The sequence below is a fragment of the Calonectris borealis genome, chromosome Z (genome assembly GCF_964195595.1).
Source record: "Calonectris borealis chromosome Z, bCalBor7.hap1.2, whole genome shotgun sequence".
In the NCBI taxonomy this organism is placed as follows: domain Eukaryota; kingdom Metazoa; phylum Chordata; class Aves; order Procellariiformes; family Procellariidae; genus Calonectris; species Calonectris borealis.
The window spans coordinates 82,673,993-82,700,516 of record NC_134352.1 but is presented as its reverse complement, the minus strand read 5'-3'; the positions used below and the strand labels follow the sequence as shown (position 1 = coordinate 82,700,516).

The 26,524-nt window shown below is 39.9% G+C and overlaps 1 protein-coding gene across 4 annotated transcripts in view; it reads left to right on the top strand.

Moving 5' to 3' along the window:
- The window catches only part of LOC142075567 (ectopic P granules protein 5 homolog), a 56,751-nt gene extending 31,335 nt beyond the window's left edge, over positions 1-25,416 (top strand). For 2 of the 4 annotated variants that reach the window (XM_075137026.1, XM_075137025.1), the window contains exons 24-44: positions 914-1,037; positions 1,830-1,971; positions 2,843-3,014; positions 3,994-4,156; positions 4,744-4,886; positions 6,501-6,657; positions 7,646-7,840; positions 8,942-9,158; positions 9,954-10,114; positions 10,234-10,441; positions 11,118-11,193; positions 12,109-12,212; positions 13,145-13,320; positions 14,178-14,363; positions 16,623-16,832; positions 16,970-17,114; positions 19,162-19,404; positions 20,264-20,483; positions 22,006-22,221; positions 23,193-23,307; positions 24,632-25,416. In XM_075137026.1, coding sequence (XP_074993127.1) covers positions 914-1,037; positions 1,830-1,971; positions 2,843-3,014; positions 3,994-4,156; positions 4,744-4,886; positions 6,501-6,657; positions 7,646-7,840; positions 8,942-9,158; positions 9,954-10,114; positions 10,234-10,441; positions 11,118-11,193; positions 12,109-12,212; positions 13,145-13,320; positions 14,178-14,363; positions 16,623-16,832; positions 16,970-17,114; positions 19,162-19,404; positions 20,264-20,483; positions 22,006-22,221; positions 23,193-23,307; positions 24,632-24,814 — 3,556 coding nt within the window. In that variant the 3' untranslated portion in view covers positions 24,815-25,416. Of the gene's footprint in view, positions 1-913; positions 1,038-1,829; positions 1,972-2,842; positions 3,015-3,993; positions 4,157-4,743; positions 4,887-6,500; positions 6,658-7,645; positions 7,841-8,941; positions 9,159-9,953; positions 10,115-10,233; positions 10,442-11,117; positions 11,194-12,108; positions 12,213-13,144; positions 13,321-14,177; positions 14,364-16,622; positions 16,833-16,969; positions 17,115-17,392; positions 18,028-19,161; positions 19,405-20,263; positions 20,484-22,005; positions 22,222-23,192; positions 23,308-24,631 lie in introns of those variants that run through there. The other 2 variants (XM_075137027.1, XR_012670920.1) reach the window with 2 other exon arrangements.
- The last annotated feature ends 1,108 nt before the right edge of the window (positions 25,417-26,524 follow it).

Sequence of the window (26,524 nt, the reverse complement as noted above, 5' to 3'; positions counted from 1 at the left end):
AAATAATCCAGAGATGCTCACTGGGTGGAACTTGATTAATATTTTGTCAGCCTTTCATCTCAAAGGAGTTCCACACTGCAACATAAAACCAGACTGCTCTACAGCCAAGTAAATCTTATGCTCAGGAAGTTTAATGACCACCTAGACAGGAGGGAAGATATTGGTTGAGTTCATAAGGGCTGACTCTTAGAACTTGACTACTTCCATTTTTTCACCAATGACACTGATACAGAAAACAGGAGTTTGCTAGTGATATTTAATACCACAGTGCAAAGATTTAATGGTATTCTAGTTCTCCCTTGTATTTAATCAGGAAAGCTTGGATGATGCAATTATAAAAAAGGTACCCCTCAGTAGAGTGATGTCAGTTGAAGAAAGAAGTATATTTATGTTAAAGCACAGTGTTAGCAGAGGAGGAAATGGGAATAAACTAGCCATGAATTTGAGTCTGACAAGAAATTAAAAAATGTAACTCAGGTGTGAGCGTTTAGAGCAGACACTCTACAGAAGTCCTGGGGTGAGAAGCCAAACTTGCTCAGATGTACTCTCTTTTTTTTTTTTTCCTTCATTGGTCTTTTGAATGGGGTTGTCAATATGATTCCCTGACGTAAAAGACACTTCCAGTCCTGGGTCATGTTTGCTAATTTGCATAAATGTTTTCCTTTTCAAAATTTGTCCTGTTACTCTTGGTTATTGCCCTTCATGTTTCTCTAAATAACTTCTTTCCACTGCTGGTCTTTGAACTGACACTTAGTACACTAGTCACAAAGCATCTGAAACACCTACGTTTTGAGACATGTCACCTTGTAGCATGATTTGTTGCCTTAACTCTAAAGCCTGTGTAATACATGCTCTGCGTACAATTAAAGTTCACATTGATTTATTGTTTTCCTTTTTTGATTTCTCTTCTCAGGCTTTGTAATGTTTTTGTTTTGTGGTTGGAAGAAGAGAGTTTCCAGAAAGGAGACACATACATTCCTTCTTTACCGAAGCAATATGATGCACATAGACTTGCTAAAGTCATGCAGAATCAACAGGTGAAGTGCCAATGACGCTGGCAATCTGGGATCCTGTGCTATCCCAAACCATCTTCCTTTATATTTGAGCGAGGACTCATGAGCAGATTTCTTGCATATCTTAAGGAGAACACAGTCCTTATTCTGTACTGTTCTGTAATTCTTTTTATGTTCTAAGATAATTTTAGAGAATTATTGAAGTTGGATCTTTAAATGACAAAAGACCAGAAGCCTAAATCTGCTTATGTTGATAGTCTGTAATACGTCAGGGTCAGATATAAGTTAGCGAGTGGGAAGCATATATTATTCTGTCCAGTAAGTCTAAAGAGTTAGTACAATTAAAAAACCTGTAAGAGGGGAGATTTTGGACGGGCATTTTCTCATGCCCGCTTTGTTTTTACTCCTCCAGTGTATGTGACTACTAGAAACGCAGCCTGCTTTAACCTGATTGCAGTTAATCACACCACGATGTTTTAGCCTGTTTTGGTTTCCTCTGTGTTCCTTTTGTAGGAACGGAGTTTTAAGAATCTGTACCCTTTCTGTCTTATTTGTTAGAAATTATGCTGTGTGTGCTTGTCAGATTTCTTCTCTAAGTGTCACGAATGCTTTTCAGTGGCTTATATGTGATAAAAATTCTGCAGCTTTTTTCTTCAGTATAGAATTTTTTTTTTTCCTAGTAATAATTTTCCTGTGACTTAAAACTGCAGGGTCTAGTTTTACGTACTTATTTTAGTTCCCCAGCGACTGGGATGGATGCACGATATATGGTACTGACCAAAATGGGAATGATAACTTAATTCTTTTGTGCTTTAGGATTTGTGGATGGAGTATGTCAATGTTGAACTCGTACACCATGAGTTTCAGGAAGCTCTAAACCTTTGGCTGCCGGTTCAGCTTGAATCACATACAACCTGTGTTTCTGCAGGGCAAAGAGATTTCACCAACCCTTTATCAGGTAAGAGATAATAATATTGTTAATGAAACTGGGCCAGAAAGAATATTAGTATGTTGAAGCCCTGGTTTCTTTAGGAACATAATAAAGTCTGTGAATAAAGATATTAATACAGTTTGTTTTCTATGAGTACAGTATTTTGCATTAAGTTTTCATGGTGTTCTCACCAAGATGCCCATGTAGGAGCTAACATCCATGTTTTTGGTTTAAAGTTTGCCGCATCACAGAACAGCAGGTCATATTATGCCTAGAGCTTCATGGGTGAGCTTCCCAAAGATTCCTCCACATGGAGCATACTCCAGACAGGTGGATTTTTTTGGGGCTGATTAAAAAAGCGGAGGGAGGGAATAGAAGGAAACTGGAATAGTTTCATAGGTGAATTGGCACTGTTTGGGCAAAGGAACTGAATGGAAATCAGCAGGAGGAGAGAGCTGACCCGGAGAGAGGCAGTGCTTTGTGAAGGAATTGGAGCTGACAAGACTAGAGACGAGGATGAATTGTAGGGAAAGGAAGATGAATTTGGCTTAGCAGACTGGGTCTGGGAGCCTCTGTCAGATGAGGGGAATAAATGGGGTGTTAAGAGGAAAATTGGAAAGGTAGAAGGTAGGAGTGTCTGGGGAAAACAAGGAAAGCAATGGAGCCTTGGGTCCTAATGTTTGTGTGATGGAGCTGGTCATGAAAATTAGCTGTGTGAAATAAACTTTGTCAACAACACCAGGAAGATTAGTTAAATTTTTTTTTTTTTTTAAAAAAAAAGGGAGGAATCCTGAGAAATATGTCTGCTGGTAAAAATATTTCATGCAAAAAAATGTTTTTGTTCAGTTTCTGCTAAACTCTTCTTATTGACAAAACTTGCTTCTGCTTTCTTTTCTAGCCAAAGAGAGGATAATGAATAATTTGAAGAAGTTTGATACTCCCAAGCCCCTTCTTCCGCTCCAGACGATGAAAGCTCCTGTGCCGGTTATTTCCTCTGCCAGTCTAGTAAGTCAGAAAGAAGCAATTCAGCTCATGCGCATGGACCTTAACGTCTTGCAGCGACATGCCAAGTAAGACATAGCTGTTGTCCTTCTTGCCTGACTAGCGTGTCTAGCAGTGTCTTCAGGTGCCCTTTACAGCAGTCTCATTTGTGGTGTTGGCACAAGACTGTCAGTACTTGACTTCTGCTTCTTGTCTCAGTTTTTTTTTTCTTTTTTTTTTCTTGGCTATCATGTTATGATTCCACTCCTTCAACTAAGATAAGAGTACACAAGTCTTATCTAATGACTGAGATTACATCAGTTGACATCTAACTTCTACTATTTCTTTTCTCATTTGTCATACTTCGTAAAATAAAGCCTATTTGTTGACAATAATTTAGTTAACCCTTTTGCACTAATGTAGTAGCTGCAGTGTGAACCCCGAAGAGAGAAATCTGATTTCTGGGACTATTGGCTTCTGTGTGAAAGAGAAGATACTTTGTTTTTAATATTCCTACTAAGAGAATCCAGCTGAAGTATTTTCAAACACAGCTGATGAGTCTATAGCTGTTCTTGCCCAATGTAGTCATTTAATATCAATATTATTATTTAAAAAAAACCAAAACCCAAACAAAAGAAAACCGCAAAACTCACTAAGCCCAAGAGAGGATGTGTCTAAACAATTCCAGCAGCAATTTTAGGTGGGCTTTTTTTTTGTTGACTGAATCATCCCACAGTCTGGCTTTTTTTGTCTGGTGGAAAATTGCATTTCCTACAGAGGGGGATCTATTTAATTTCCTTCCAGGTTGTCATATAGAATGATTAAAAAGAACTCATGCAGACTTGAGTAGGTTTGTTCTTTTGAACCTATTTCTTTATTACTTTGAAGTGCTATTACTTTGAAGTTTTAAGTCAATTTCATTTAATAACCTTTTATGTTTTCTAGGAAAGTGTCATGAGTCTTTGTACAGCACATTACACTGAAGTCTCATCTCTTGCTTATAAATTCGTAGCATTACTGTTTTCAGTAAAGATTTTGGTAACTTTATTATTAATAAATACTTTTCAGAACTGCGGCTCTCTGGGAATCTCAGCATGTTGCTCTCAATAGTGAGATATTGGACACAGTACCTAAGCTCTACGTCAATCGGGAAGAGCAGATCACCCTCCATTTGGAGTGCCGGGGAACTTCAAATAAAGGCTGCCAGGGAGCAGCTCTTCTAACAATCCAGGTTAGAGACGTGGCATCACTTCTGTTTGGGGGCTGTGGATAAAGAAAGTGAAATGACTGGTTACAGGAATGGTAGCAGTTGACCAAATAAGTCCGTACACACATAATAGTTACCTGAAATACCTAGTATGTAATGCTCAAAAGGAGATGCAGATCAACAGCTGAAGAATTAAGTTGTTGAATAAAATTTGTTTTGTTCATAGCGTCCATTCTAAACTGCTTCCCGATTTGTGAATGTAGGAAATATGCTTACTGATAGGAATAGAAGCATGAAAATGTTTATAGAAATATTCCCATGTTGTTTGGTGTATGAATTTCTTGATCCTCTCTAAGTTTCAGTCCCTGTGGATTTACAGTCTTAGATAAAAGACATGAATTACATTAGCGTGTGATAATTAAATAGGAACATGACAAGAATGTGTGCTTGGGCACGATGTACTAAATCTGATCGAAACTCTCAGGGGAAAACCATCTATATTCAGAGTTCTCTTATTGGGCTCTGCTTCATTTTTACAAATAGGTGCAACATCAAAGAATTTTAGCAAGAGATATTATTCTGAAATGAATATGTGTCTTTTTGTCATTTAGTTTGAAGGGAAACATAAAAATGAAGCAGTGAGCCAGCAGCTTCATGCTTTGCGTAAAGAAGTGAGACAACTGCAGGCAGAAGCTACGAAGCCACCTTCTCTGGGTGTTGTGGAAGCAGCAGTACATGTGGAAAATTTTATAACGTAGGTTGTTCAGACACTATTTTAGGTAGTGATGTTTTATATTTCTTTTTCTGTATATTAGAGTTAAAATGTGGAACTTGTTTGTGTGTTTTTCGTAATGCTTATCAGCTTGGGTCAACAACAGAGCTGGAATCCTGAGACCTGTATGTTTGTGACACAGACCTCTAAAGGAATAACTGTGTATTATCAGAAGAGCTAACTGCTGGTCATTCAGCCTCCTCAGGGCACACAGTATTGTTTCCCACTTCAAATTATTGTACTGTGTATTAGAATAGCCCTTCTAACCCTGCAAAAGCACGCTCAGTGATGATAGGGATGCTATCTTAAACTTCAGGAAATGGCAAACTTGTACCACAGCTGTTTCAGCCATAAGCTAAACTATATGTTTTTTAATAGATCTCTGTGTAGGTTTTTCCCTCTAATACTCAGGACATAACTCTTTAATAGAGAGTTATGAGTTGAAGTAGCTTTTCAATATGTGAAACAAAATCGTGCAGTGGAAGAGGACTATATAATATCACTTTTTTGGGGGGAGGGTGAATAAATGGACTAGTCCAAGGCCGCCTTCCTCTTGAAGGCCTTTTAGAGCTCATCCCAGAGGTCCAGTTTTGCAACATCATTCTTCTCAGTCTTTTAGATTTCTGCTCGGATTCTTTGCGTGTAGTTGGCTTCCTACAGATTGTACTCACTAAAAATATTTGGTTACTATTTCTACACGTTCATTCTTGATCATTAATCTGAAAAATTCTGTGGATGAGCTAGTTCTTGGGATTTACATCTGTGGAATTGCATGTTCTTCATGTTTTAAAGTGAAGATGGGTGTTTGAGCTCAATAAAACATTTATTTGGCAATACACAAGAAAAGATTCATTCTGTTTTAATTCTTTTATTGCTGAGCCTGTTAAGTAAAATGAGGTAAATTTTCTTGCAGTACAAATGTAGTTGAGAATGGCCTAAGAACATGACGAACCTGTGATTTGAGGGAGAAATAATCTATTGGAACTATGCTGTGAAAAATCTTTTGATGATCACTTTCTGACTGATTATGGAGCGTTTCTAAGCTTTGGAGGTACCCATTTCAGGCAGCAAAATTACTTGAGCTAAACCTGGGACTGTTCAGCCTGGATATGAGAAGGCTCTGGAGGTTCTCATCAATGTATAGAAATACCTGAAGAGAGGGTGCAAAGAAGATGGAGCCAGGCTCTTTTCAGGGGTGCCCAGTGATAGGACAAGAGGCAGTGGGCACAAACTGAGACACAAGAGGTTCCCTCTGAACATCAGGACACATCTTTTTTACTGTGAGGGTGACACAGGCTGTCCAGAGAGGTTTTGGAGTCTGCATTCTTGGACATGGACAAAAGCTGTCTGGACACAGTCCTGGACAACTAGCTGTAGGTGGCCCTGGTTGAGTAGGGGGGTTGGTCCAGATGTCTTCCAGAGGTCCCTCCCAACCTCGATGCTGTGACTCTGTGAAACCGTGCTTGATTATCATGTAAGCCAGAAATACCCATCTCAAGGCTATATATTGGCCAGAAAACTTTCTTTATTATCACAGGTTATTTTCCATAGGTAAATTTAATCTGCCTTTTCTTTTTCTTTTTTTTCTTTCCTCAGGGCCTTAATAAATATCTACAAGGTGCAGCCTATGCCTGCAATTAAGAAAGTCGGAATTAGTTTGTTTTTTACGTTAGTGGAATATGTGTGCGATGAAACTCAACGCAATCCTCCCACAAGACAGTTCTTCACGTCCTGCATCGAGATTCTAGGCCAAGTGAGTTGATTCTCTGATTTTTGGATGCCTAATGCTTATCCCAATTGCCTGCTGATGTTGGGGGTCTAAAACATTCAGAAGCCTGAAAATTAACTTCTAAGTTTCTATCCCATTTTCCTTTCAACTAATTGTATGATATGCACAGTCTTTAGGAGAGTTCAAGCTTGCATATAAGCAAAATAAAAACTGTTGCTCTGAGATGCCTGCTTAGTGCTAATAAATGCTCGCCGTGTTAGTTAAATGCTAAGGTAGGCTGTATTTTTGGGCAGGTAACTAAAGTTTGGGTACTTCCAGTGCATAAAAGAGTGTTTTGGCATATATTTTGCTGTTACAGATAATTTTCTAGCTGACATATATCTTGTCAACCTCTGTGTTTAGACACCTCTCTTCTACAGCCTTGCAATAAATATTCTTTGTGTAGAGTTAGCCAGAAGTTTGCTGGTAGAGCACATAAGTGCTTGTTGTTTTTGGTAATATTTGCCGTGGGGAACACATTATGTGGGTACTCTAAGAAAAAGCATTAGCCTCTGCTTTGGGTCCAGGCATTTATTTTCATCTCTTAAATGCAATTTGTTTCCACGTGCAGCTGTCCTTAAGCACCTCTAACAGCTGAGGTGCTGAAGAGCTCTCCGTGGGCATAGTTCTGTTTAAACTTTTCCTAAGGTCAGGAGGGCTGCTGAAATCTGGATTCATTTTCTTTTGTTAACCCATCAGAAAAAATTGGATTTCCAGGTATTTTTATGCAGTGTGTGTGTAGTTACAAGTGCAGTTCTTAAGTGTGCTAGGGAAACATGTTTATTTTACATTGTATTTTGTGGAACAGCAGTATTTAGTTGACCTCATACAGTGTGTCATTTTTGAGAAAACTTTCTTTTTTTAAAAGGACCAAAAATTGTGCTTGTCTTGACAAAAAGGTCTAAGTTTGTGGGGTTTTTTTCCCAATAGATTCATACGAGGCTTTTTTTCTCATCATTCCCAATTCCCTCAGGTGTTCGTCAGTGGGACCAAGTCAGAGTGCAAGCGTCTCCTCCAGACGATCCTGCAGAATCGAAGGCTCTGTACTCTCCTTTCTCCTTACTTCACTCCTGTTGCCTCTCCTAACGAATTTGTGACCTTATACGAAAAAGTCGTGGCCTTTCTGAGTGAGGATAACAGTGATGTTGTCTTCATGCTGCTGACAAAGGTAAAGTACTCGTGAATACTGCATCTGGTTTGTGGGTTGCTTTTGTGGGTGTTCTTTCCCTAAAGAACGTGACTTTAGGCTGAGGAGGAAAGAGGTGCAAATCTGGTACTTCAAAAACAACATTGACGGGTTCTATAGATCTGTGTTGCTCATCCTGAATGGTATGTGTTGTATTTAAGCTCAAGAGGGGCTGGAGGCGAAAGCAAATAGGAAGCTTAAGCTACCCTTTCCTAGCCCAGATAGTATCAGTATGTGCCTCCTAGGGCTTACTCTTCAGTGCACTCTTACTCTTGAAATTAAAGCAGGCTCTCCGTGGCTTCTTCTGCCTGATATCTCTGCAGAGACATTCATCAAAGTAGCCGCTGAATCCCAGATATCTTAAAAATAAAAACAAAACAAAAAAAAAATTCGGAACAGTGTCTGAATCTTCCGTCTCTGTTTGGCACCCATGTCCTTCCTGCCTATCTTAAAACATAGAGTTAGGTAGGAGCAAGTGATTTGCACATCTCTTGTTTCAGGGCTGCATGATACTCTCTGCGTGTATTGTCAGTGGAGCAATTACTATTATACTTAGGCTTTGATATCGCTCTGATTCTCTTCGTTAGTTACACAGAGGCAGGTTTGACAGCTGTGAAGAGCAGACGATCTGTTTTGGGCATGGCTCTGAGCTGTCCTTAGTGGCAGAGGTCGTCATTGTCCCTGCTGACCTAGGTCTGAACAGGTGGCCTAAAGGCTACAAAAGCTTTGCACTTCCACCTGAAAATGTATGGATTATGGAGATTAGCCCATCTAATGCTTGTAAGTGTTTGTTTGGCAGTGGTGCTGAAGCGTGGAAATTCATACACATCTTTATGAATCAGAGAACCCCTTCCAAGGGTTGTTTCATAAATTCAGGGACTTCTGCAATATGCTAAAACATAACCTTTGGAGAGTGTTACCTTGGTTTTGAGTTAGGCCTAATGAGGTGCAAATTCATTAGTTTTTTCTTAAACATATAAAAACTTCAGGATTTTTTTTTCCCCTGACAATTTCTCCCTCCTCCTAAAGGTGTTGCGGTTGTTAAAGCTTCTACTTACAAATGCTTCCTGTCCTCTGTTCTAGTTTGACCTTAATCAATGGTTAAGCGTTGCTAAGCCACCTCTGTCTGAACGTACCAAGCTTCTGGACTCTATTCACTTGGCTCTCAATGCATGTGGCCTTGAACCTGAAGAAGATATTTTTTCGATGCCATTTAATATCTTCTGCAAGCATTGGACTAACCTTCTCCAGTATCAGTTCCCTGATCACTATAGCGATTTCCTAAGATTGTTCGTGCAAAGTAAGTATCTGAATCAATGCATGCTAAGCCTTCCGTACGGAATTCTTCTGGCTTAAAAATATGAACTGCAGGCAGTAGAGTTAAATAGCAACAAATACGGGATGATTTAAACTTTCTTAAGTTTCTATATGTACTTTTCTGTGCATGCTATGTGATATGTTTTTATTAGACATATTTTAGCTCTACTGGAAAGAAATACTCTTTTGCAGATCAAAGTATATGCATCAGTGACAACCGATTTTCAGCCCATATTACAGGAGAAGGATGGAGGAGAGGTTTCTATTAATGGAAGCACTTATTAATTATAATTATGCCACAGTCTGTAATGCAGCATCCTTGTTCTTGAGCACCCTTCAATGTCAAACTGAGAACTGGAGTTACGGAGACCTGGGACTGATACTGAAATCTGCCGAAAATGTCCTGGTTGACATTAGATGCTACCTGTAATCCGCTGTGCCTCCACAGTGAGAACAAAAGTACTTCCTTTCTGTCAAACCATATGTGCTGAGGCAGCAGCTGTCTCTTAGTATGTGTTTGTAGCCAGGGATGTACTAAGTGCCTGGGAAACTCTCTCAGAAGAGAGCATGTGGATGCCAAGAGGAATGTTAAATTGCTTATGTTTGGCAATTAGAGATACCTCTCACCCTTAAACTTGGGGCTTTTAAACTCATGCCTTACCTAATTTTCTTTAGTAGTAGGGAGCTCTCATTTTAACCTTTTCTGACTCGTATTGAGAAAAGGACTAATATCCTTCTCCTGACTTTCACAAATGCATTCCCTTCCCTTTCTCCTAAGGCTCATCAGAGCAGCTTCTAAGCCCTGACTGTTGGAAGGCATCGCTTAAAGCTTTGGGATGTGGTTCACCAGTGACTGAACAGGGAAGCTTCAAGAAAAGTGATTCTACTGAAAGTCCTGTATTGCGGGATGCTGCAAAAATTCTCCTCTCTGCAGAACAGGTGGGTGCCTCTTTGGTTGATGTATTATGTTTTTCAGCTGAAACAGATGCCCACCAGTGACAAATAACACTGCTGTGCAGTCTTTCTGTAGCTGATTAATAGTTCCCTTCTTTTTACAGGTTAGAGAGACAATAGAATGGCTTTCCACATCTTTCTGCAAACTCCGACTGGCTTCGACGGACTTCAGGACTTTTGGCCTGTTTTCAAAATGGAGTCCTTATGTAGCGGAAGTGAATAAATTTCTGGAGTATCTTATTAAACGACTTATTGACACCGAAGTTGCCAATTTAGGCCAGGAGCCTGTTGGCAGTAACAGAATTCTAGCAGGTAGTGTGTCTTAAAAGCAAATTACTTAAGAGCAGGCACTCAGTTTCTCTAATTTCCTCTGTTAAAGACATTTTAAATATACAGTAAAATCTTCTTATTCTGCATTTGTACAATCATGAGAACATTAAAATACAGACAGGAAATGTTGATGCTACTTCATGGCCATGTGGGACTTTTATGCTTTATCTTCATGCTTGTTGGAGGAAGCTTGTTTATATTTGAGCTTGCTTTAAAATTATTTTTGAAGAGATCATACTTTCTGCAAAGCAAAATACAGTCTTTTGCACTGAGCAGAGGTTTGGGAACGAAGGACTACTGAATTTCATCATCGTGTGATTTTGATTTGGAGAAAATCGCCAAAACCTTTTATTTTAGTATATGCAGGTTTAAAGTGTGAATCATCATTACCCCCACAATCTCAGATGTGTTAAAGTGATATTAATAAAACATCTAAGCAATGCAAAATGCTTATGATTGTTGTTAAAACAATCATATTGTTAACCAGAGTTACTAATAAGCATACTGTATTTTAAATTTTTATTTGACCAGGAAGAACTGATTAAATGTTGGAATAAGCAAAGGACATTGTATTCAAGTTTGGAAAGGTGTAATATGTTCACTGTTGCTAATTTGAGGGGAAAAAAAGCAACTTCTATGTTTTATTTCCTTCTTCTAGCATTGCAGTCGTTGTATTCAGTCATTGCTGGACTCTTTAAACCATGGATACTGGTCTTGGATAAGGAAGATGCAAGGTATATAGTGCATTTTAAAATTAAATGAGTTTTTGCTCAAGTGAGGACTTTAACCCTATAAGAATGGCTTTCGTTGTTATCTGATTTTTTTCTAATTCATGACTGCATTATGACCTTCCCTTACATAGCTGGGACTTGTGTCATATCCTTAACAATTACGGAACTAATTCATGAGTTTCTTAAGTCAAATTTTCCAAGACTTGGATTGAGTAATTGTTTTAGATACAAGAAATATAACCAAGCTCTTGTCAGGAAGCAGAGATGAGAAAAATATGAATTGCACTTAGTTCTGGAAACACTCAAATTTGGATTTTAGATTCCTTTTTTTTTTTTAGCTTCTGTAATACCGATAACTCCTTAGTTTAAAACGAAACAAAAAAGCCAAGCAAATACAACCCCAAATGCCAGTGGTACGTAAAGAAACTGTGGACTGAATCAGTCCTGTGATGATCTACTGTCTTGTGTACCTCTGTCTTCACACAGAGAGTTATTTGTAATGTTACACACTTAAATTTGACTTTCTTCCAAAGCCAAAAGCTTTCTGAGCTGTGAGCGCATCTCCAACATTTAATTAGAAGGTTGACTGCAGGTGGTACATGCTGTCACTCAAATTCCTGTGTTTCGGTATTTAATTCAATTATGAAATGCCAAACAAGTAATCTCTGCTTACTCAATGGTATCGTGGATCTTCAGTGTGACGTTAAAATCTGTACCTCTTTTAAGGAAGAAACAGGCAGTTCTAAAGAGTTGAGTTTGAATGAAAGGACTGCTGATACCTTCTATACTGATGTACTATGTACTACCTACTATATTGACTTACTATGCTTTGGAATATTTAAATTGTTTGAGTGTTTGTGATCTGTTTATGGTCTAGTAACTCAGCATTGAAATTTGTGTTGCTTCACTTCTTTTAAGTAACCAGCCCTGCTACCCTTGGTTAGAGAGCGACACTCCTGTAGCATCCACCGTGGTCTGTTTGTTTACAGATTGCATCAAGCTTTTGCACGAGAGCTTTAAAGGTGGGTAAAGTCCACGCAGTTTTAATGTAGTGGCACTTTCTGTTCTGTCAGACCAGAAATGATTTTTGATTGAGATGTGGAATGTGAGGGGATTTTTTTTTTGTTATGAACTTTTAGCCAAGATGATCACTGCGGTGGTGCCAGAAGCATTTCTTTATTTCATCCTTAAAAGACAGCTTTTTTTCCTTGCCAAGGGTAGATAACGTGATTGATAAATGCGTATCTGTCAGATTACAAAGTTAACGTGAAGGAAAGCAAAACAAAATGAGCTGTCATGAGAATTGCATGACTTCATTCCTGGTCTGTATATTGTCCCCGTACAACATACACAGTAGCATGCCACGATGACCAATACATTTGTTTCAACAGCTAGTCTTGCGGGTAGTTTAATCTCCAGGACTGATCATTTTGAGCTCCTATTTAGCATTGCTTATTGTGCCTAATGTGTAGTTAGATAGAGGAATGGAAAAGAATTAATTTCACAAATACCTCTTAACAACCTTTAGGGTTGAACTAGATTCAAACTTATCTTGTAGAAATAAATAAATAAAAATAGCATATCATTGCGTGTTTTGTAATATTCCAGATTCATAGAATCTTTTTTAAAAACAAAAACAAAACAAAAAAACCCTGCATAAAAACAGTGAAGTTCTACATGGAAGGAATATTTTATAAGCTTCAGATTATTGTCTAGCAGCTCCTCAAAAGATTAAGGAAGGGCATGAAATCATAAGCTTCCCCACTTGTTGATTTGGAGAAAAAAAATCTAAAAGCTTAAAAATGTGCTGCTTTTTTTTTTTTCCCTTTTGATGCATGTATTTTGGTGTAACTTGCATTTATGGTTTTTCTTCTTCAAAATTGGATTTTCTTCTGTAATCAAGCCTTCCCTGAATTTTTTCTGTTGTTAATTCAACTGTTTCCTTTGAATCTAGATAAGCTGTTGCCAAGCCACCATGGGGCTCTCTGGTTACATCTAATGCATTACTGTGAATGTTGCACAGCCCCCAAAATGCCTGAGTTTATTCTCTATACTTTCCATAATGAGTTCAGAAGGCTTCCATGGAAGGAAATGCATCCAGACCAGATGCTTATGGAAGAGTTCTTTAAAGTGAGTACGTGGCATCTGCTGAATTAAGTTCATAATCAGTGTTGCCCTTGAAAATAGCTGGGGAGCTGGAGACAGTTCTTTTAGCAAGTAAGCTTTTAAAGTTTGTTGTAGCATTCCCAGCTGCTCATTTTGTGATTGAAGATTTTTGCAGAGGAGTGCTATTGAGTCTTATACAAAGTTGTGGGGAGTTGTAAAGCTGGCAGTCTCTGTAATCTGTCATTGCGCTGTCTGAATGTCTCATTTATTAAATATATCATGGAATCACAGAATGGTTTGGGTTGGAAGGGACCTTTCAAGGTCATCGAGTCCAACCCCCTGCAATGATGAGCAGGGACATCTTCAACTAGATCAGGTTGGTCAGAGTCCCGTCCAGCCTGACATATTTAGTGTGTGTTTGGTTAATGTTAATGTATCTTACTATTGCCATGTTGTTCTCACTTGCAAGTTGTCTGAGACAAGGTAAAGCTGCAGATAGATGTGGAAATGCTCCAGGATTTACTGCTTGTCTGTTTGGGATGGATTCTTCATGCAGTTCTAAATAGGTTCAGAGTTTCTTATTTTCTCTTAGAGTGAAGAGAAATAGTTGCAGTAATGCAGCTAGGAGTTTATAAGAAATTATTTCTTTCTGGTTTGCAGCAGCTTGATATTCTGTACTGGTTGTTTGAGAGGCCCAGAAACTTACATGTGCAACTCTTGTGGTGGGGGGCAAAATGATGGAGAAGCAGTGTCTGTCTACTCCTCTGCTGACCTAAAATGCCGCTGTGGATTTATGGTTGGCTAAGGAGTTGAAAAGTATGAATGTATTTATATCTTACATTGTTTTATGTGCCTGCCTTTTTTTCCTTTCTCCTTCCTAGATTGAAAGAGGCAGCCCCAAGAGTTGTTTCTTATTCTTGGGTTATGTTTTATGTGAAATCAACTGGGTCAGTGTCCTCTCTGATGCCTGGAATCCCAACCCTCATCCTCAGACTCACAACATGATTGTCTGTTTGCTGTACATGATGGTCCTGTTGGCAAAGGAGGAACAACTTATAGGCAAAGAGGTAATTTTTGAAAAGGTTTATACCTGTCTGTCTTAGAAGAAGAATAATCCTTTGCTAGCAAGGACAGAGGCTGTGACGACTTTCTGACTTGCAGAATGATTATCTCGGAAGTGCCTAGGTAAAATACCCCAAATAGTGTTCTAGAGATGGCCAAGACTCAATCCTTATGCGAGGCATTTTGCGTAACTTCTGTGAGAAAAGAAGAGCTGCTGTTTGTTTTAAGAAGCTTCTGTAGGTGCTGTGATTCAGTAGTCTTGTAAAGAGTAGGCAAATAAATACAGTTTCCTGGAGTTACAAAATGACTCTTTGGGTTTTGGAAAGAACAAATATATGTGTTAGTTTCATTAGTGTTTTAAAAAAAATATTGTTATATAAAACTACTGTGCAGTTGTTTTCATAGTGAAGTATGGGATGCTGCGTAGTGTATCTTTCTTGTCTCTTAGGCCAGCCCTTGATTAAGATGTCTGTTTCCTTTTCTTTTTCCTGATTTTGGAGGGCCTTAGTTATAAGCAGATGCAAAGCAGAGGTCACGCTTCAAGTTGGTGGTGTTAAGCACAACTCAGCAATGGGATTAGTCCCTGTGAGGTTAGGAGCAGCACTTGATTCGAGTGTAGGTTTTTTTTCGTAGCTGTCTAAAAGGAAAATATTTATTTGTCTGCTTGAACATGTTTCCTCAGGAGTTATAAATCTCAGAACTGCTTTTGCAAACATTTATTTCTTACCCCCTAAATCCATATGATGTGATGACAAGTCACAATGATGGAACAACATCTTGAAGACCTTATCTTTAAGAAGCTTGTCACTGTCTGCTTCTGATGAGTTACTGGGGACAGATTACCTCATCTGTTGAGTCTTAGGTTGAGTTTTCTTGTTATTTTGCTCTGAAGGGGGATTTCATCATCTCTGATTTCTCAGCACTTTTCCCATTTATGGTTGCATTCCAGTAAGTCTGATTCCAAACTCTGCTTTTGCCAAGAGCTCTGTGTGGGTAAATCTAGCACAGTCTGATTCAGTCCATTGCTTCTGGAGGACCCTTCCAGAGGGGCTGGGTAATTTTCAAGAAGTCCCATTTCACATCTGCCAGCTTTCTCCCACTTGCAGCGTCCTCCGTTTTCCATGTCCTCTGAGGCGTTACGAGGTGCTGTGTCAAGATGTCACCAGCAGCCTTTGATCAACACTGTATTCCAGTTTAGGAAAATTACCGGAGTTCACGTGCTTTGACCTGAATGTATTTGCTTATCGGAAGCTTCTCAAGCTTCAAAAGATACCTGTTTGTACATTGTATGAGTCAGCCTCAGGAATTCCCTCCTAGCCTCCAGCAACGTGTTAAACTGACACGCTGTCACTCGTTTTTTACCTCCCAGAACGCTTCTGTGACACCTTGACCCTAAATCTCAAACTTTCTCAGCCCAATGTTCCAGTGCATGCGCAACTTGAAGTACTCGATGTACCGGTGTCACGTTCTTGTTGATGTAGTCTAATTTGGGTTAGTTCTGGATCCTTAAATTCTATAGGTTGTGTTGGCCATCGACACAATTCCGGTATTTGTTCATTCTATAAGGTGTAGGAATTTGGTGCTTCTCAGTGTCCAGGGGGTGCCCTTTTGTATTGCAGATGTGTACGAACCCATGAGAGGAGGATGGCGGTAGCTGAGGCTAGGCTCTGCGCTGCGTGTAGGCAGAGAGACTTTTCCATCTGCATGCTTGCGCTGCCTGTGCGGGTTGTGGACACGGTAGGCTGCTGTAATGTTCAGGATGGTGTTTATGAGAATAAGCACTTGAGGAGTCCCCCAGGTTAGTAGATGATTCACTGAATGGAAAATTGAGGGACCTGGCTTCTGTCCCTGGTTCTACTGTGAACTTAGGTGAATTCTTTTTTTTTTTCCTAATTTTTAATGCCTTTTTTAAACCTCTACTGAAGTGACTTTACCTTGTAGGGTCTCCATTTCTTTCTAGCTGTCTTTACATGGTTACATGTCAAATTTTAACGTCTCTCACTGACTTGTGCTTGGTTAGAGCTGCTGCAGCAGTCTGAGTGCTGTAATGTGAATGCTAGAGATGACATACATGTGTTGGCTTGCTGCTTGAATGAGGAGTTGCTTTTCAGCCAGACTCCCGGTGGTCATCTATTTCTGTGGGGTTTCTGCTCCATCTACTTCAAATCTTGGAGCCTGGGCTTCCTTCCAATATTGAGTACTGTGAATATTAATTTAAAACAGTAAAGCAGGTGGAGCTTAGACTGATGTCTTTAAATCTTCAGGAATCGCCCCTCATAAATCTTCTTGGACAGACCAGCTCCCTTCCTTGGCAGCTTGTGGGCATTTCATCTTACCAGAGCATCATCAGCTACTGCAACAGTCACTACCCTCCTTCTGTTATCCTTGCTAAGGATGCTGCAGCTGAACTGATAGTGAAGCTTCTGAAAATCTCAGCAGGCTTTGGTGCATCTTCAGATAGTCACATCCACCTTGTAAGTTGAACTGGTTTTGCAGTGTCTCTGAGCTGTTCTTGTCATTTGCAATGTTCTGCTTTTGTATATTATGGAGTGTGGAAAGAGTTCTAGGCATGATTTTTTCTTTTCTAATTGACTTTAATTTTGATTACCAGGATGCAACACTGAAGTGCCGAGCATACATTCGCCAGGTGGTTCAATTTCTCAGCACCTTAGAACAAAGCGGAAAGATTACTCTTGCAGTTTTGGAACAAGAAATGTCCAAGTTGCTAGATGATGTAGTCATCTTTAATCCTCCAGGTTTGTAAAACTGATCAATACACAGGAGCGGAGGGATTCTTTTCTTTGCTGTCCAGTTTTTAAATTTTTAAAATTTTATTTGGCATTTGCATCTTTTTTAAAAGGAAGGATGACACAAATACACTCTCTTGGTCCTGAAGGATCAGGTTCTAAGAAGGGATACTAAACCGTTGTGCAGTTGGGAAAACCGACTATATTGAAGTAGGGGAATTATATTGATGTACACTAGTAGTATGGTGTGTCCACACCCACAGCGTTTATATTGATTTCAGTTTTAGTACTAGGATCATCCTGAGCTTCCTCTATCAAACTAAAACTTCAGGTGAAATCAGTCGTCTCACGGTACTACACGAAATACTTGTCAGGATTCGTGACTCTTCCTGTCCATGACCCGCACAGATGTGCTAGCAAAGTGAACAGAAAGTCTCTGAAAATCTGTGAGAGTGATAAGTACTTGCATTGCTACTTGGCCAATCTCTGTAGGACAGCCCCATCGTCAGCAAAACTCTGTGTGACTTGAAGAGAAGTGAGGGGTTGCCTGTTGCTGCTGACACTCCTCGTAGCTGAGAAACTTTGGAGGAGACGGGAGCTCCAGTATAAGAGGAGCAGCTCTGTTTCATGAATCCCTGAGCACACTTACATGTGTTAAATGGCTGAAAGAGAGAATGCTCCGTGTTGCTCAGCCAGGCTGTGGAGTGCAGGAGGATCACTGGTGCGGAGCGGCAGGAAAGCGGTGGTGTGTATCAGATTTAGCTTCTCTGTGAGGTTTGGAGGGGGCTGGCAGAGGTTTTTGGAAGAGCCTCTGGGGCAGCACCTTCTGTTGACGGCAGCTGGAGAGGAGAAGGCTGGACTTCTCGCACGGGCACTGCGCCAGGACTGGTCCCAGCAGATCTGGTGGGCCTTGGTGTCAGGTGTCTGGTGATGGTCCTGCTTGGTGGTCCGCAGCCTGTGAAGTGGGACTTGGCTGTAAAACTAGTTGCGATCTTAGGTAAGTCAGTTAACCTCCTGGCATCATCTTTCTCGGTTGGTTTGTGATAAGAGATGTTTGCCTTACGGGAGAGCTGTGCCATGACAGATGACTTTTGGGGCTTTTTTTTTCTTTTTTTCTTCCTTAGTAGGTAGATACAGACAGTAGCTTAGTTTGGAAGGGACCTCTGGAGGCCTGTAGTCCAGCCGCCGCCTCAAACCAGGGCTAGCTTCAAAATTAAAACAGGGTGCTCAGGGCCTTCTCTGGTGAGCGTCCAAATATCTGCAAGTGTGGAGGTCTCAGCCTCTTTTGATGATGTTTTTCCAGTGATTAATCCCTCTTTGTGCACAACTTTTTTTTCATAACGAGTTGAAATTTTTCCTTCCACAAGAAGCCTGATGTTGCTTGAAAATTTTCTTTTATAACAATGGTGGCTTTTTTTCATCAATATGTGCAAAGGTCTACTCTGTAGTTAGACTTTTAAGAGCCAAGCGCAGGAAACTTTTGCTTCGAGAGTGCTGTTACAGGTGGCCCATGAAAACATGTTCAGGCAATGCCAAGAGATGGTTTCAAAAAAATATTCTGGGGCTGAACACTGGGAATTAGCAGAAAATCTTGAATCCTGGAAATGCATGAGGGGACTGCAACATTTCAGGACTCATCTCGGTCATATTTCAAATTGAATCATCTAAAATCTTGGTTGTTTCACTCTAAGCTGTGTTTTAAACTATGCTTTAATACCCTAGTTTTCTTGGAGACTGTAAATGTGCTTTATCATTCAATTTATTTGCACTGTAGTCATGGTAAAAGACCCTAGGTGAAAGATGGGCTCCAATGTACTCTGCTCTACAGTCTTATCAGCTGTCTCTGTTTAATGAATAATGAGCTGTCATCAAGGGAAGATACTGCGAGGAACGGGTGTCTTATTGCGGTTTCATAAGTACAGACAAGGAATTGAGGTGTGCGATGAGCAAGAGGCTTTTCTCAGTATCTGCAGAAAGGGTTCAGTGGTGAGTTGAATTTGGGTTCTAGTGTATGACGTGATTGTCCCAAAATGGTTCTCTTATTTCTGACTTTCAGATATGGACCTGCAAACACGTCATATGGCCCTCAGCAGTCTCTTTACAGAAACGCTGATGATGATGAACAATTCCAGCGTTACAACAGCTGAGTCGCTACGGGGGAGCTTACGAAAGTGGATCGATGGCAAAGTGCACGGGTTGCTAGCGATGCCCCTTCTCACAGCAGCGTGTCAGAGCCTGGCCTCTGTGCGACACATGGCAGAGACGACAGAAGCCTGTATCGCTGCTTACTTCAATGAAGGTTGGAGCCTCTCTGCTGCTGCTGCTTGTCTCAAAGACTTTGATCAGTCTTGGATGCCCATTAAGTAAAAATCATCTGGAATCCTTATAGCTTCACGCTGCCCAGTGCTGGAACTGGGTTTTAATCTGGTTTCTGTAATCAGAGCTCCTTTCTTTGTGTCTGATGGCTCCCAACTGTCACACATATATGTGCTGTAGTAACTAGATGTAAAAAAGTTAGGCCATTGTGGTTTGGGTTTTTCAACTGCTCTAACTGTGTATTTTCTTAAAAACTATACCTGTCTCTGTGAAAACAGATTTGCTCTGTGTAATGGTTGCCATTTTTCCAGCTAAAGGGGAGGACTTTGTTTAAAAAAAAAAAAAAAAGGAAAAAAAAAATCATCCCAAGAGGACAAAACAGGTATTTGTCCCCTCCTCTAGTGTTCTGTAGGCTAATTTAAGAAAAAAATACTCTCGATTGATGAAACTCTGAAATTCTGTGGTGTGGGGTTTTTTTTTTCCTTTCTGTTTACATAATCCTTGTGGAACTACATTTGGATTTCTTCCACATTCTGTGTGATCAGATTTTAGTACACCTGAAGGGAAGATTAAAAATTCCATTGCTAAAATTTTCAAATTTAATCCTGACTGAATGCTGGGAAAATATCTCGCCTTGACCTCAAGGAGGTGCCCTATGATAGTGGAGTTTTTCTTTCCTCTCCGTCAGAGTTGCATGACAAACTGATTGCCTGGAGAACAGCTAAACCAGCCCAAATTCTGTAACTTACAGAAACACAGTGAAGTAGTTCTAGTTCTTAGGTTTTACTAAGTGCTGCTTTCTCACACGCTCTTTGTTCTGTCCTTTTGGGTTTTTTTTATAGATTGTCCTCACCACCAGGATTTAGGCTGGGGCCCTATACTCGCTTCCCTCCAAGTTCCTGAGCTAACCATGGAAGAATTCCTGCAGGAGTGTCTGTCTTTAGGAAGCTACTTGACGCTGTATGTCTACCTGCTGCAATGCCTAAACACTGACCAAACTCTTACCAATGAAATGAAGATCCTGCTAACCATCAGGAAATGGCTGGAGCAAGTGTACCCAAGGTACCAAACTCGAGGCTTCTGAATACGCCTTGACTTTTAAATAAGGCTATAGTTGTATAGCCAGTATAATTAGGTGGCCAGGTTAATTAGGTTGATTTCATCAGGCTGCTGGATGAAATGGCCAGTCCTTCTGGCCATATCCACTATTACGGAGTCTGCCCAACCCCAGTGCCAACACTGATAGTTGTTGTGGTTAAACAGAGGGAATTTTATCTACTTGAACACTTCTGGTGCAGTTTTGGTCAGTTTTCAGTCAGAGAAGCTTGATTGCAATGGCAGCCTGGATTTGTGCTCAGTTAAAATGACTTTAAGCAAACCCTAAATCACTGTGGGTTCCACTTTCCAGAATGTCCGCTAGGTGGGATGAGTTATGTGCTGAATATTCAGTTTGACGTTCCTGAGAGACATGGTGTTCAAAGCTCCTCAGTGGTGACTGTCAGCAGCTCTGAACCAAACCTGAACCCAGTGGATCTGGTGGGGTGCCCAGCGTTAGCGGCCTCTATTGCTGTAAAACAACTTATTAGATAATAGGGTTCTGGTGGGAAAGGATGGATAGCTTTGGGGTTAAAATGATAATACTTTCTACTTAAAGTATGTAACAACTGTATTTACAGTTGCTGCTGAAATAGCCAGGATTTAGCAAACGTGGTGAATATTTTTCCATATTAATGTTGGTAATGTTCATATTTGCTGTGAAGGAACATTTTGGGAAAATGTACGCTCCCACTGTTTCTTGAAATTCAAAGAATACTTTCGCTTTTGTAGGTACCGTAGTAATTTGATTGCCAAAGTGTGAAGGAGACAGCAAAGCCACCGTACACAGCAAATTAAACCTTGCTCTAAACATCAAAGCTGAGGGTGCCTGGTATGGGGAATGACTGGGCGGAGTAATGTGAGGATAGTCTGATGTAGGAAACTCGTGCTGATGCTTTATGCGGAAAATCTGAGCTTGTTAACTTAAACTGCAAACTGTTTGGGGAAGGATTAAAAATATCATAGGGGGAACTTCACTTTGTGCTTTGCTCAACAAAAAACTTCAGTGTTTCCTTTTCTAGAAGATCATATTAAAAGTCGAAATTGTTGTGGAAACAACAGCTAGTGCTTCCTAAAGTGTTTTATTCGTAAGTAAAGGAAAAAAAAAAAAGAGTAGAGATATGGCTTCATTCTTTTTATACCAAGTCTTAGACAAGTTTAAATCCACTTATGACTGCAATATCATTTATTCTCACTTGTAAAGCTTAAAAGGAAGCATTGTTCTTTGTCATCTTACAGGCCCTTAAAACCTGCTAGCTGATGTCTGCATCAAATCCACAACAACAGCAATTACAGCAGTATAATAACTGGTGGGGTAGTATAGTTATGCTATCCTCGTATAGTAAGATTAGCTATCGTTAATTAACCATCTGAATTCTTCATGGGCCTAATGGGGAGAGATACAAACTTCTTAACCTATGCATCTGACTTTTTTTTTTTTTGAAATTTATATTTAGTTTTGTTTTTATTCTTTAAATCTTACCTAAAGCTCAGCAAAGGAAGAGGCAAAGCTGTTTCTTTGGTGGCATAAAGCCATGCAGTTATCCTTGATTCAGATGGAGCAAGATGACACCGTTCTGATCGAATCTGTTGTTCGGACGCTGCTGTCAATCCAGGGCCGGCAGAGTCAGCTGGCTGAGGAGAGGCTGACTTCTGGAATACTTGGTGCTATTGGGCTAGGCAGGAGATCTCCTTTGTCACCCAGGTAAGCACAGTGAATTAGTTGATTTAATGAGAGTCATCATGTTAAAAAAGCTGCAGCCTCGATCCAGACTGCACAGTGCAAAGTCAAAAGATATTCTGAATCCATGCTGTCCCCCAATCTATAAATTTGTTTGGACCCATCACAGGAAAAAATGTAGCGAGTGTTTTAATCTGGTTAAGAAGTGAATATGAACTTCTGTGAAGTTTGTGGTGGAAAAGGAAAGAAAAAGTTGTGATTCTGGCTTAATGTCCATCTCCAGCAAAGTTAGTAGGGAAGACTGTTTGTTAGAGGAAAATACTTTCGCCTGGTCTGAAGACGACTGTTCCAGTTGACCTCACAAGAATTTTGAATGATCACATGCACGTTTCCGTTTGTATCTTAACCTTGAGGTGTTGGAAATGTTAGGAGAAGCTAAAAGAAATACGTGCTTGCTTGTTATTCACTTTACCTTCTAAAGAGAGACACCAAGTTTGGTTGTTAGGTATTAAAATCAAGTTCGCTATGGAAAGAATGCCAAGAAAAAATACATAAATGTTTGTGGAACACCAATTCAACACGGAACCTAAACATAACTGTATGTTTATAAAGACCACCTGGGATGCAATCCTGTTAAAATTGTTCTGAAATCTTAGTCCCTTTCAACTCATCTCTTGATTTGGCTGATGTGGATGTTTCAAAGGCTGTGAAATGGAGGAGTATTTCATATGTGGCCTCAAGGCTGCAGCTAAGCTTGGAACAGATGCTACATTTCATACGTACGGTATTATCTTATCCTCTAGTATGTATGATATACTATTATGTATATATTAAAGTGACTTATTTTTTTCTAATGCATTGAAAAAGGTCCTGTAAAGCCTTTACTGTGTTCCTCATGCAAGAGAGATCTCACGGATGGAACTTCTAGTTTATCTGCTATTGAGGACTTGCAAATTTGATACCACCTTCTCTCTCTGTGCTTTTCCCTATGCAAGGTTTCGGGTGGTTGCCCGCAGTTTGTCTGCCTTCCTCTTGGTGCAGATTCCTGCAGAGAGTCAAGTCCGCCTGAAAGCGGGGTCAGAGCCAAAGCTGTCGCAGAAGGCCCAGCAGGTAGCGTGTGCCAGCTGCTGGTTTTGTGACATGCCCTCTTTGCGTGCTTGCTCGGTTTGTGGGCTGAGGCTTGTAAGAGTCACTGCAAGCATTGCTTCGAGCTAAATCTTACTTGCTTCAAGCTCAATCTTACTCTCAACTTGTTGATCTTTATTTGGCGCTGAATGCCTTCAGTCTTTTTTTTGCAAATGCTTTACACCTGGCTCTAAATTCTGAATTTCAGAAATAGCTTGTTGCTCTCATTTGCCTTCTCAGGGAAGGGGGTGCATCACAAACTTGAGTACAATTTTGCTATCCATCAAAACACCATCTCGGAATTTGCCAGAGACAAGGCCAGGGTGCAGCATAGGCCAGGTGATGATGTGAGTTTGCTGAACTCTGGTTGCAGGACTGTGTGTCTGAGCCCTAACCTAAAGTGATCCTAGGTAAAACTGTTTGTACAGCATTCTGTATTAATATGAAGGCATCAGTTTCTAATCTTATACACTGAAAAGGTGCAGACAAACTTACGTCTGCAAACCCTGAGTTCAGAAACTTTGGAACGTAGCAGGTAGAAGGAATTTAAAACAAACAGGAAAGAACAGTGCTGCTGTGGTTGCACTGCTTTTCAGTGATAAAGCAGGACTACGTTCACATTACCATTTGTTTATGTGAGATCAGGGCTTAAAAGCCCTATGACAAATAAACATTCCTTCTTTAGCACGTGCACTGACCGTATTGTTTCAGTAACTGCATGAGAAGAGGAAGGAGGAGTTGGTTAGAAACCAAAGCAAAGTTAGTTACTTGGTACAACTTGTTTCTCTTCTCTAAGAAAAGAATGAAACTTGTTCAGACATATTTCCAGCATTTGCCCTGGCTGGTACTGCCAGCATAGTTTCTGTTACATATAATTTCTAACTTGACATTGTCTCTGTAATGTTATTAACAGGAGCAAAATAGTACTTTTATGAAAGTCAAAGATGCTCATGAGAAAAACCTGAAGTGAATAGTTAAGTGTGTTGCAGTTTGTAATTTGGTGTAATTTCCTTGAAACCATGTCTTGAGCTCACGAAGTAAATATTTGACAAGATTTGGGTTACAGAATCCTAGCAAGCCTTGGTAGAACAGTTGTTGTATTGCTCTTGGGGAAGGAACAGCTTGAAAAATATGAGATGACTTGAAACACTATTAAGTGACTGTATTTTACAAATGTTTTGTTCCAAATACTCCGGGATCTCTAGTAAATAAGGGTCTTCTAGTGGAGTTGTGAATATGGTGGCTCATGAGCTGGTTTGTTAGGGACCGAAGTACACCCAGCTAACAGAATTTTCCTTTGTATCTATAGGCACTGAATACTCTTGAATCTATGGCATCAAACAAACAATATATGGATTATCAAGAGCAGCTTTCCCAGGCTTCTGAGTTCATCAAGCATCCAGAACACTGTCTTCGAGACGGCAATAACCTCTTGGCTCTCCTTATTAACACTCTGTACCCAGAAGTGCATTATTTGGACAGCATACGATAGCAGCACTGAGCTCGCAGAATCATGCAACGTTGATTACTCTGGTTTACATTTGACGTTGTTATTGCACAAGTAATTTTTACCTTTAGAGTTCCACTTTAATTAAGTCAGAAGTGTGAATGGGAACTGCACACTGGCAAGTTTTCTCCTCTTTAAGGCTTGCTTTCTTTTCTTTTGATTTGTAGGCCTGTGGAATTGCTCAGTTTTTGTTGACTGAAAACACTTGAATATCTTCCTGTGTATGGTGCACATCTGAGAGGAGGATACCCGAGGGCAGATGTAGAAATCATTAGACGGCAAAGCTCATCCTGTAACATCTTAATTTTTTTGCTTTGCCTTTTTTATTTTCCAATGTGTCATCACTCAGGCCAGTTCAAAGTGAGTGGAGGATTGTGCGTAAAAGAGGTTTTGACTTTCTTAACCATGATACCTCTAAATCTTATGTGAATGTGTGTTTGGAGACTTGTGAAGTCCCTGCATTTGGAAAGATAGTATTTTAAACTTTGACTTTTTTTTTTGCTATCCCACAGAAATCTGTAGTTGAAAGGCATGCCTACAATCTTCTCCCACTTCTGTAAATAGAAATTAAAATTTGAACTAAAGAACTTTGGGTTTTCCTGTTTTCTAAATATTAGTGAGTCTGCATCCCTATTGCTTGATTAAATGCAAGTAATTTCTAGCCAAGTTCTTTTTAAGTCAGGTGATTTTCTGGATCCCCAGTGTCTGGGGGGAAAACAGTCAGTCATATTCGTGTTAGATAGGATTCCTTAATTCTGAAAGTCTGTTTGTTTAGGAAATAATGGTCTAACAAGTGGACACCCACCACTTAAGTTTATTCTTTTCTTCCTAGCTGGGCATGACATGACAGGATTTTAGATGACACTGTGAAAAAGGTATTTATCTTGTATTAAATTTGGTGATCACTTGTTAAAATTCTATTGCCAAAGCATGAACCATGAGCCTGTAAATCTATTGTTTCAGCTGAATGATCACTGGTTTTGTTGCCTCGTCTGGTCATAAGACGCACCTTTGTTCAGGGAAAGCAGAAGGCGAGTTTCCCCAGTTGCTTGTCTAACGTTGTCCCTTTTATCACTGATCTATCTGAGGTAGCCCAAGGTCCTGCAGTCCCAATCTGTACACCTCTATGAAGGAACAAGGATCACTTCTTCTCTTCCTCCATTAATTGTGCCTTTATGTTTAGAACATGGTTATATGTTAAAACGTTAGTTCTGGTCACTGGGGGAAGGAAATGTGCTACCTACTGTTTGGTCAATAATGCTTTGAAGTGTTGCTCTTAACTGTGGTTCTGGTGCTGGAGAACAAATCACTTTTTTCTTCTTGACAGCTAACTATGCCAGCTGGGTCATTAGATCACCTTCATCTTAATGTGGTCTTAGAGTTCTTTGCTCTATCTGCGAGCCTATAAATATATATACATATATATATACATATGTACATCCCTCTGTATATTAACCAGATGTTGATGCAGCATGTTTTTTAACAGACTCTTTTGGAAAATTCACATCTGGAAGAAGACATTCTGCTGCTTTTTTCCCCCCAAAGACTTAAAAGCACTGGTTTTATTAGATTCAATGTTATTGATCAGTTGCATAAAAATGTGAAAAAGTCAGGAATATATGTGTTTGACATGCACTTTTAAATGAGGTATTGTTTCAGCTGTTGAGTTTTTACAAATGTTGTATTTATAACATG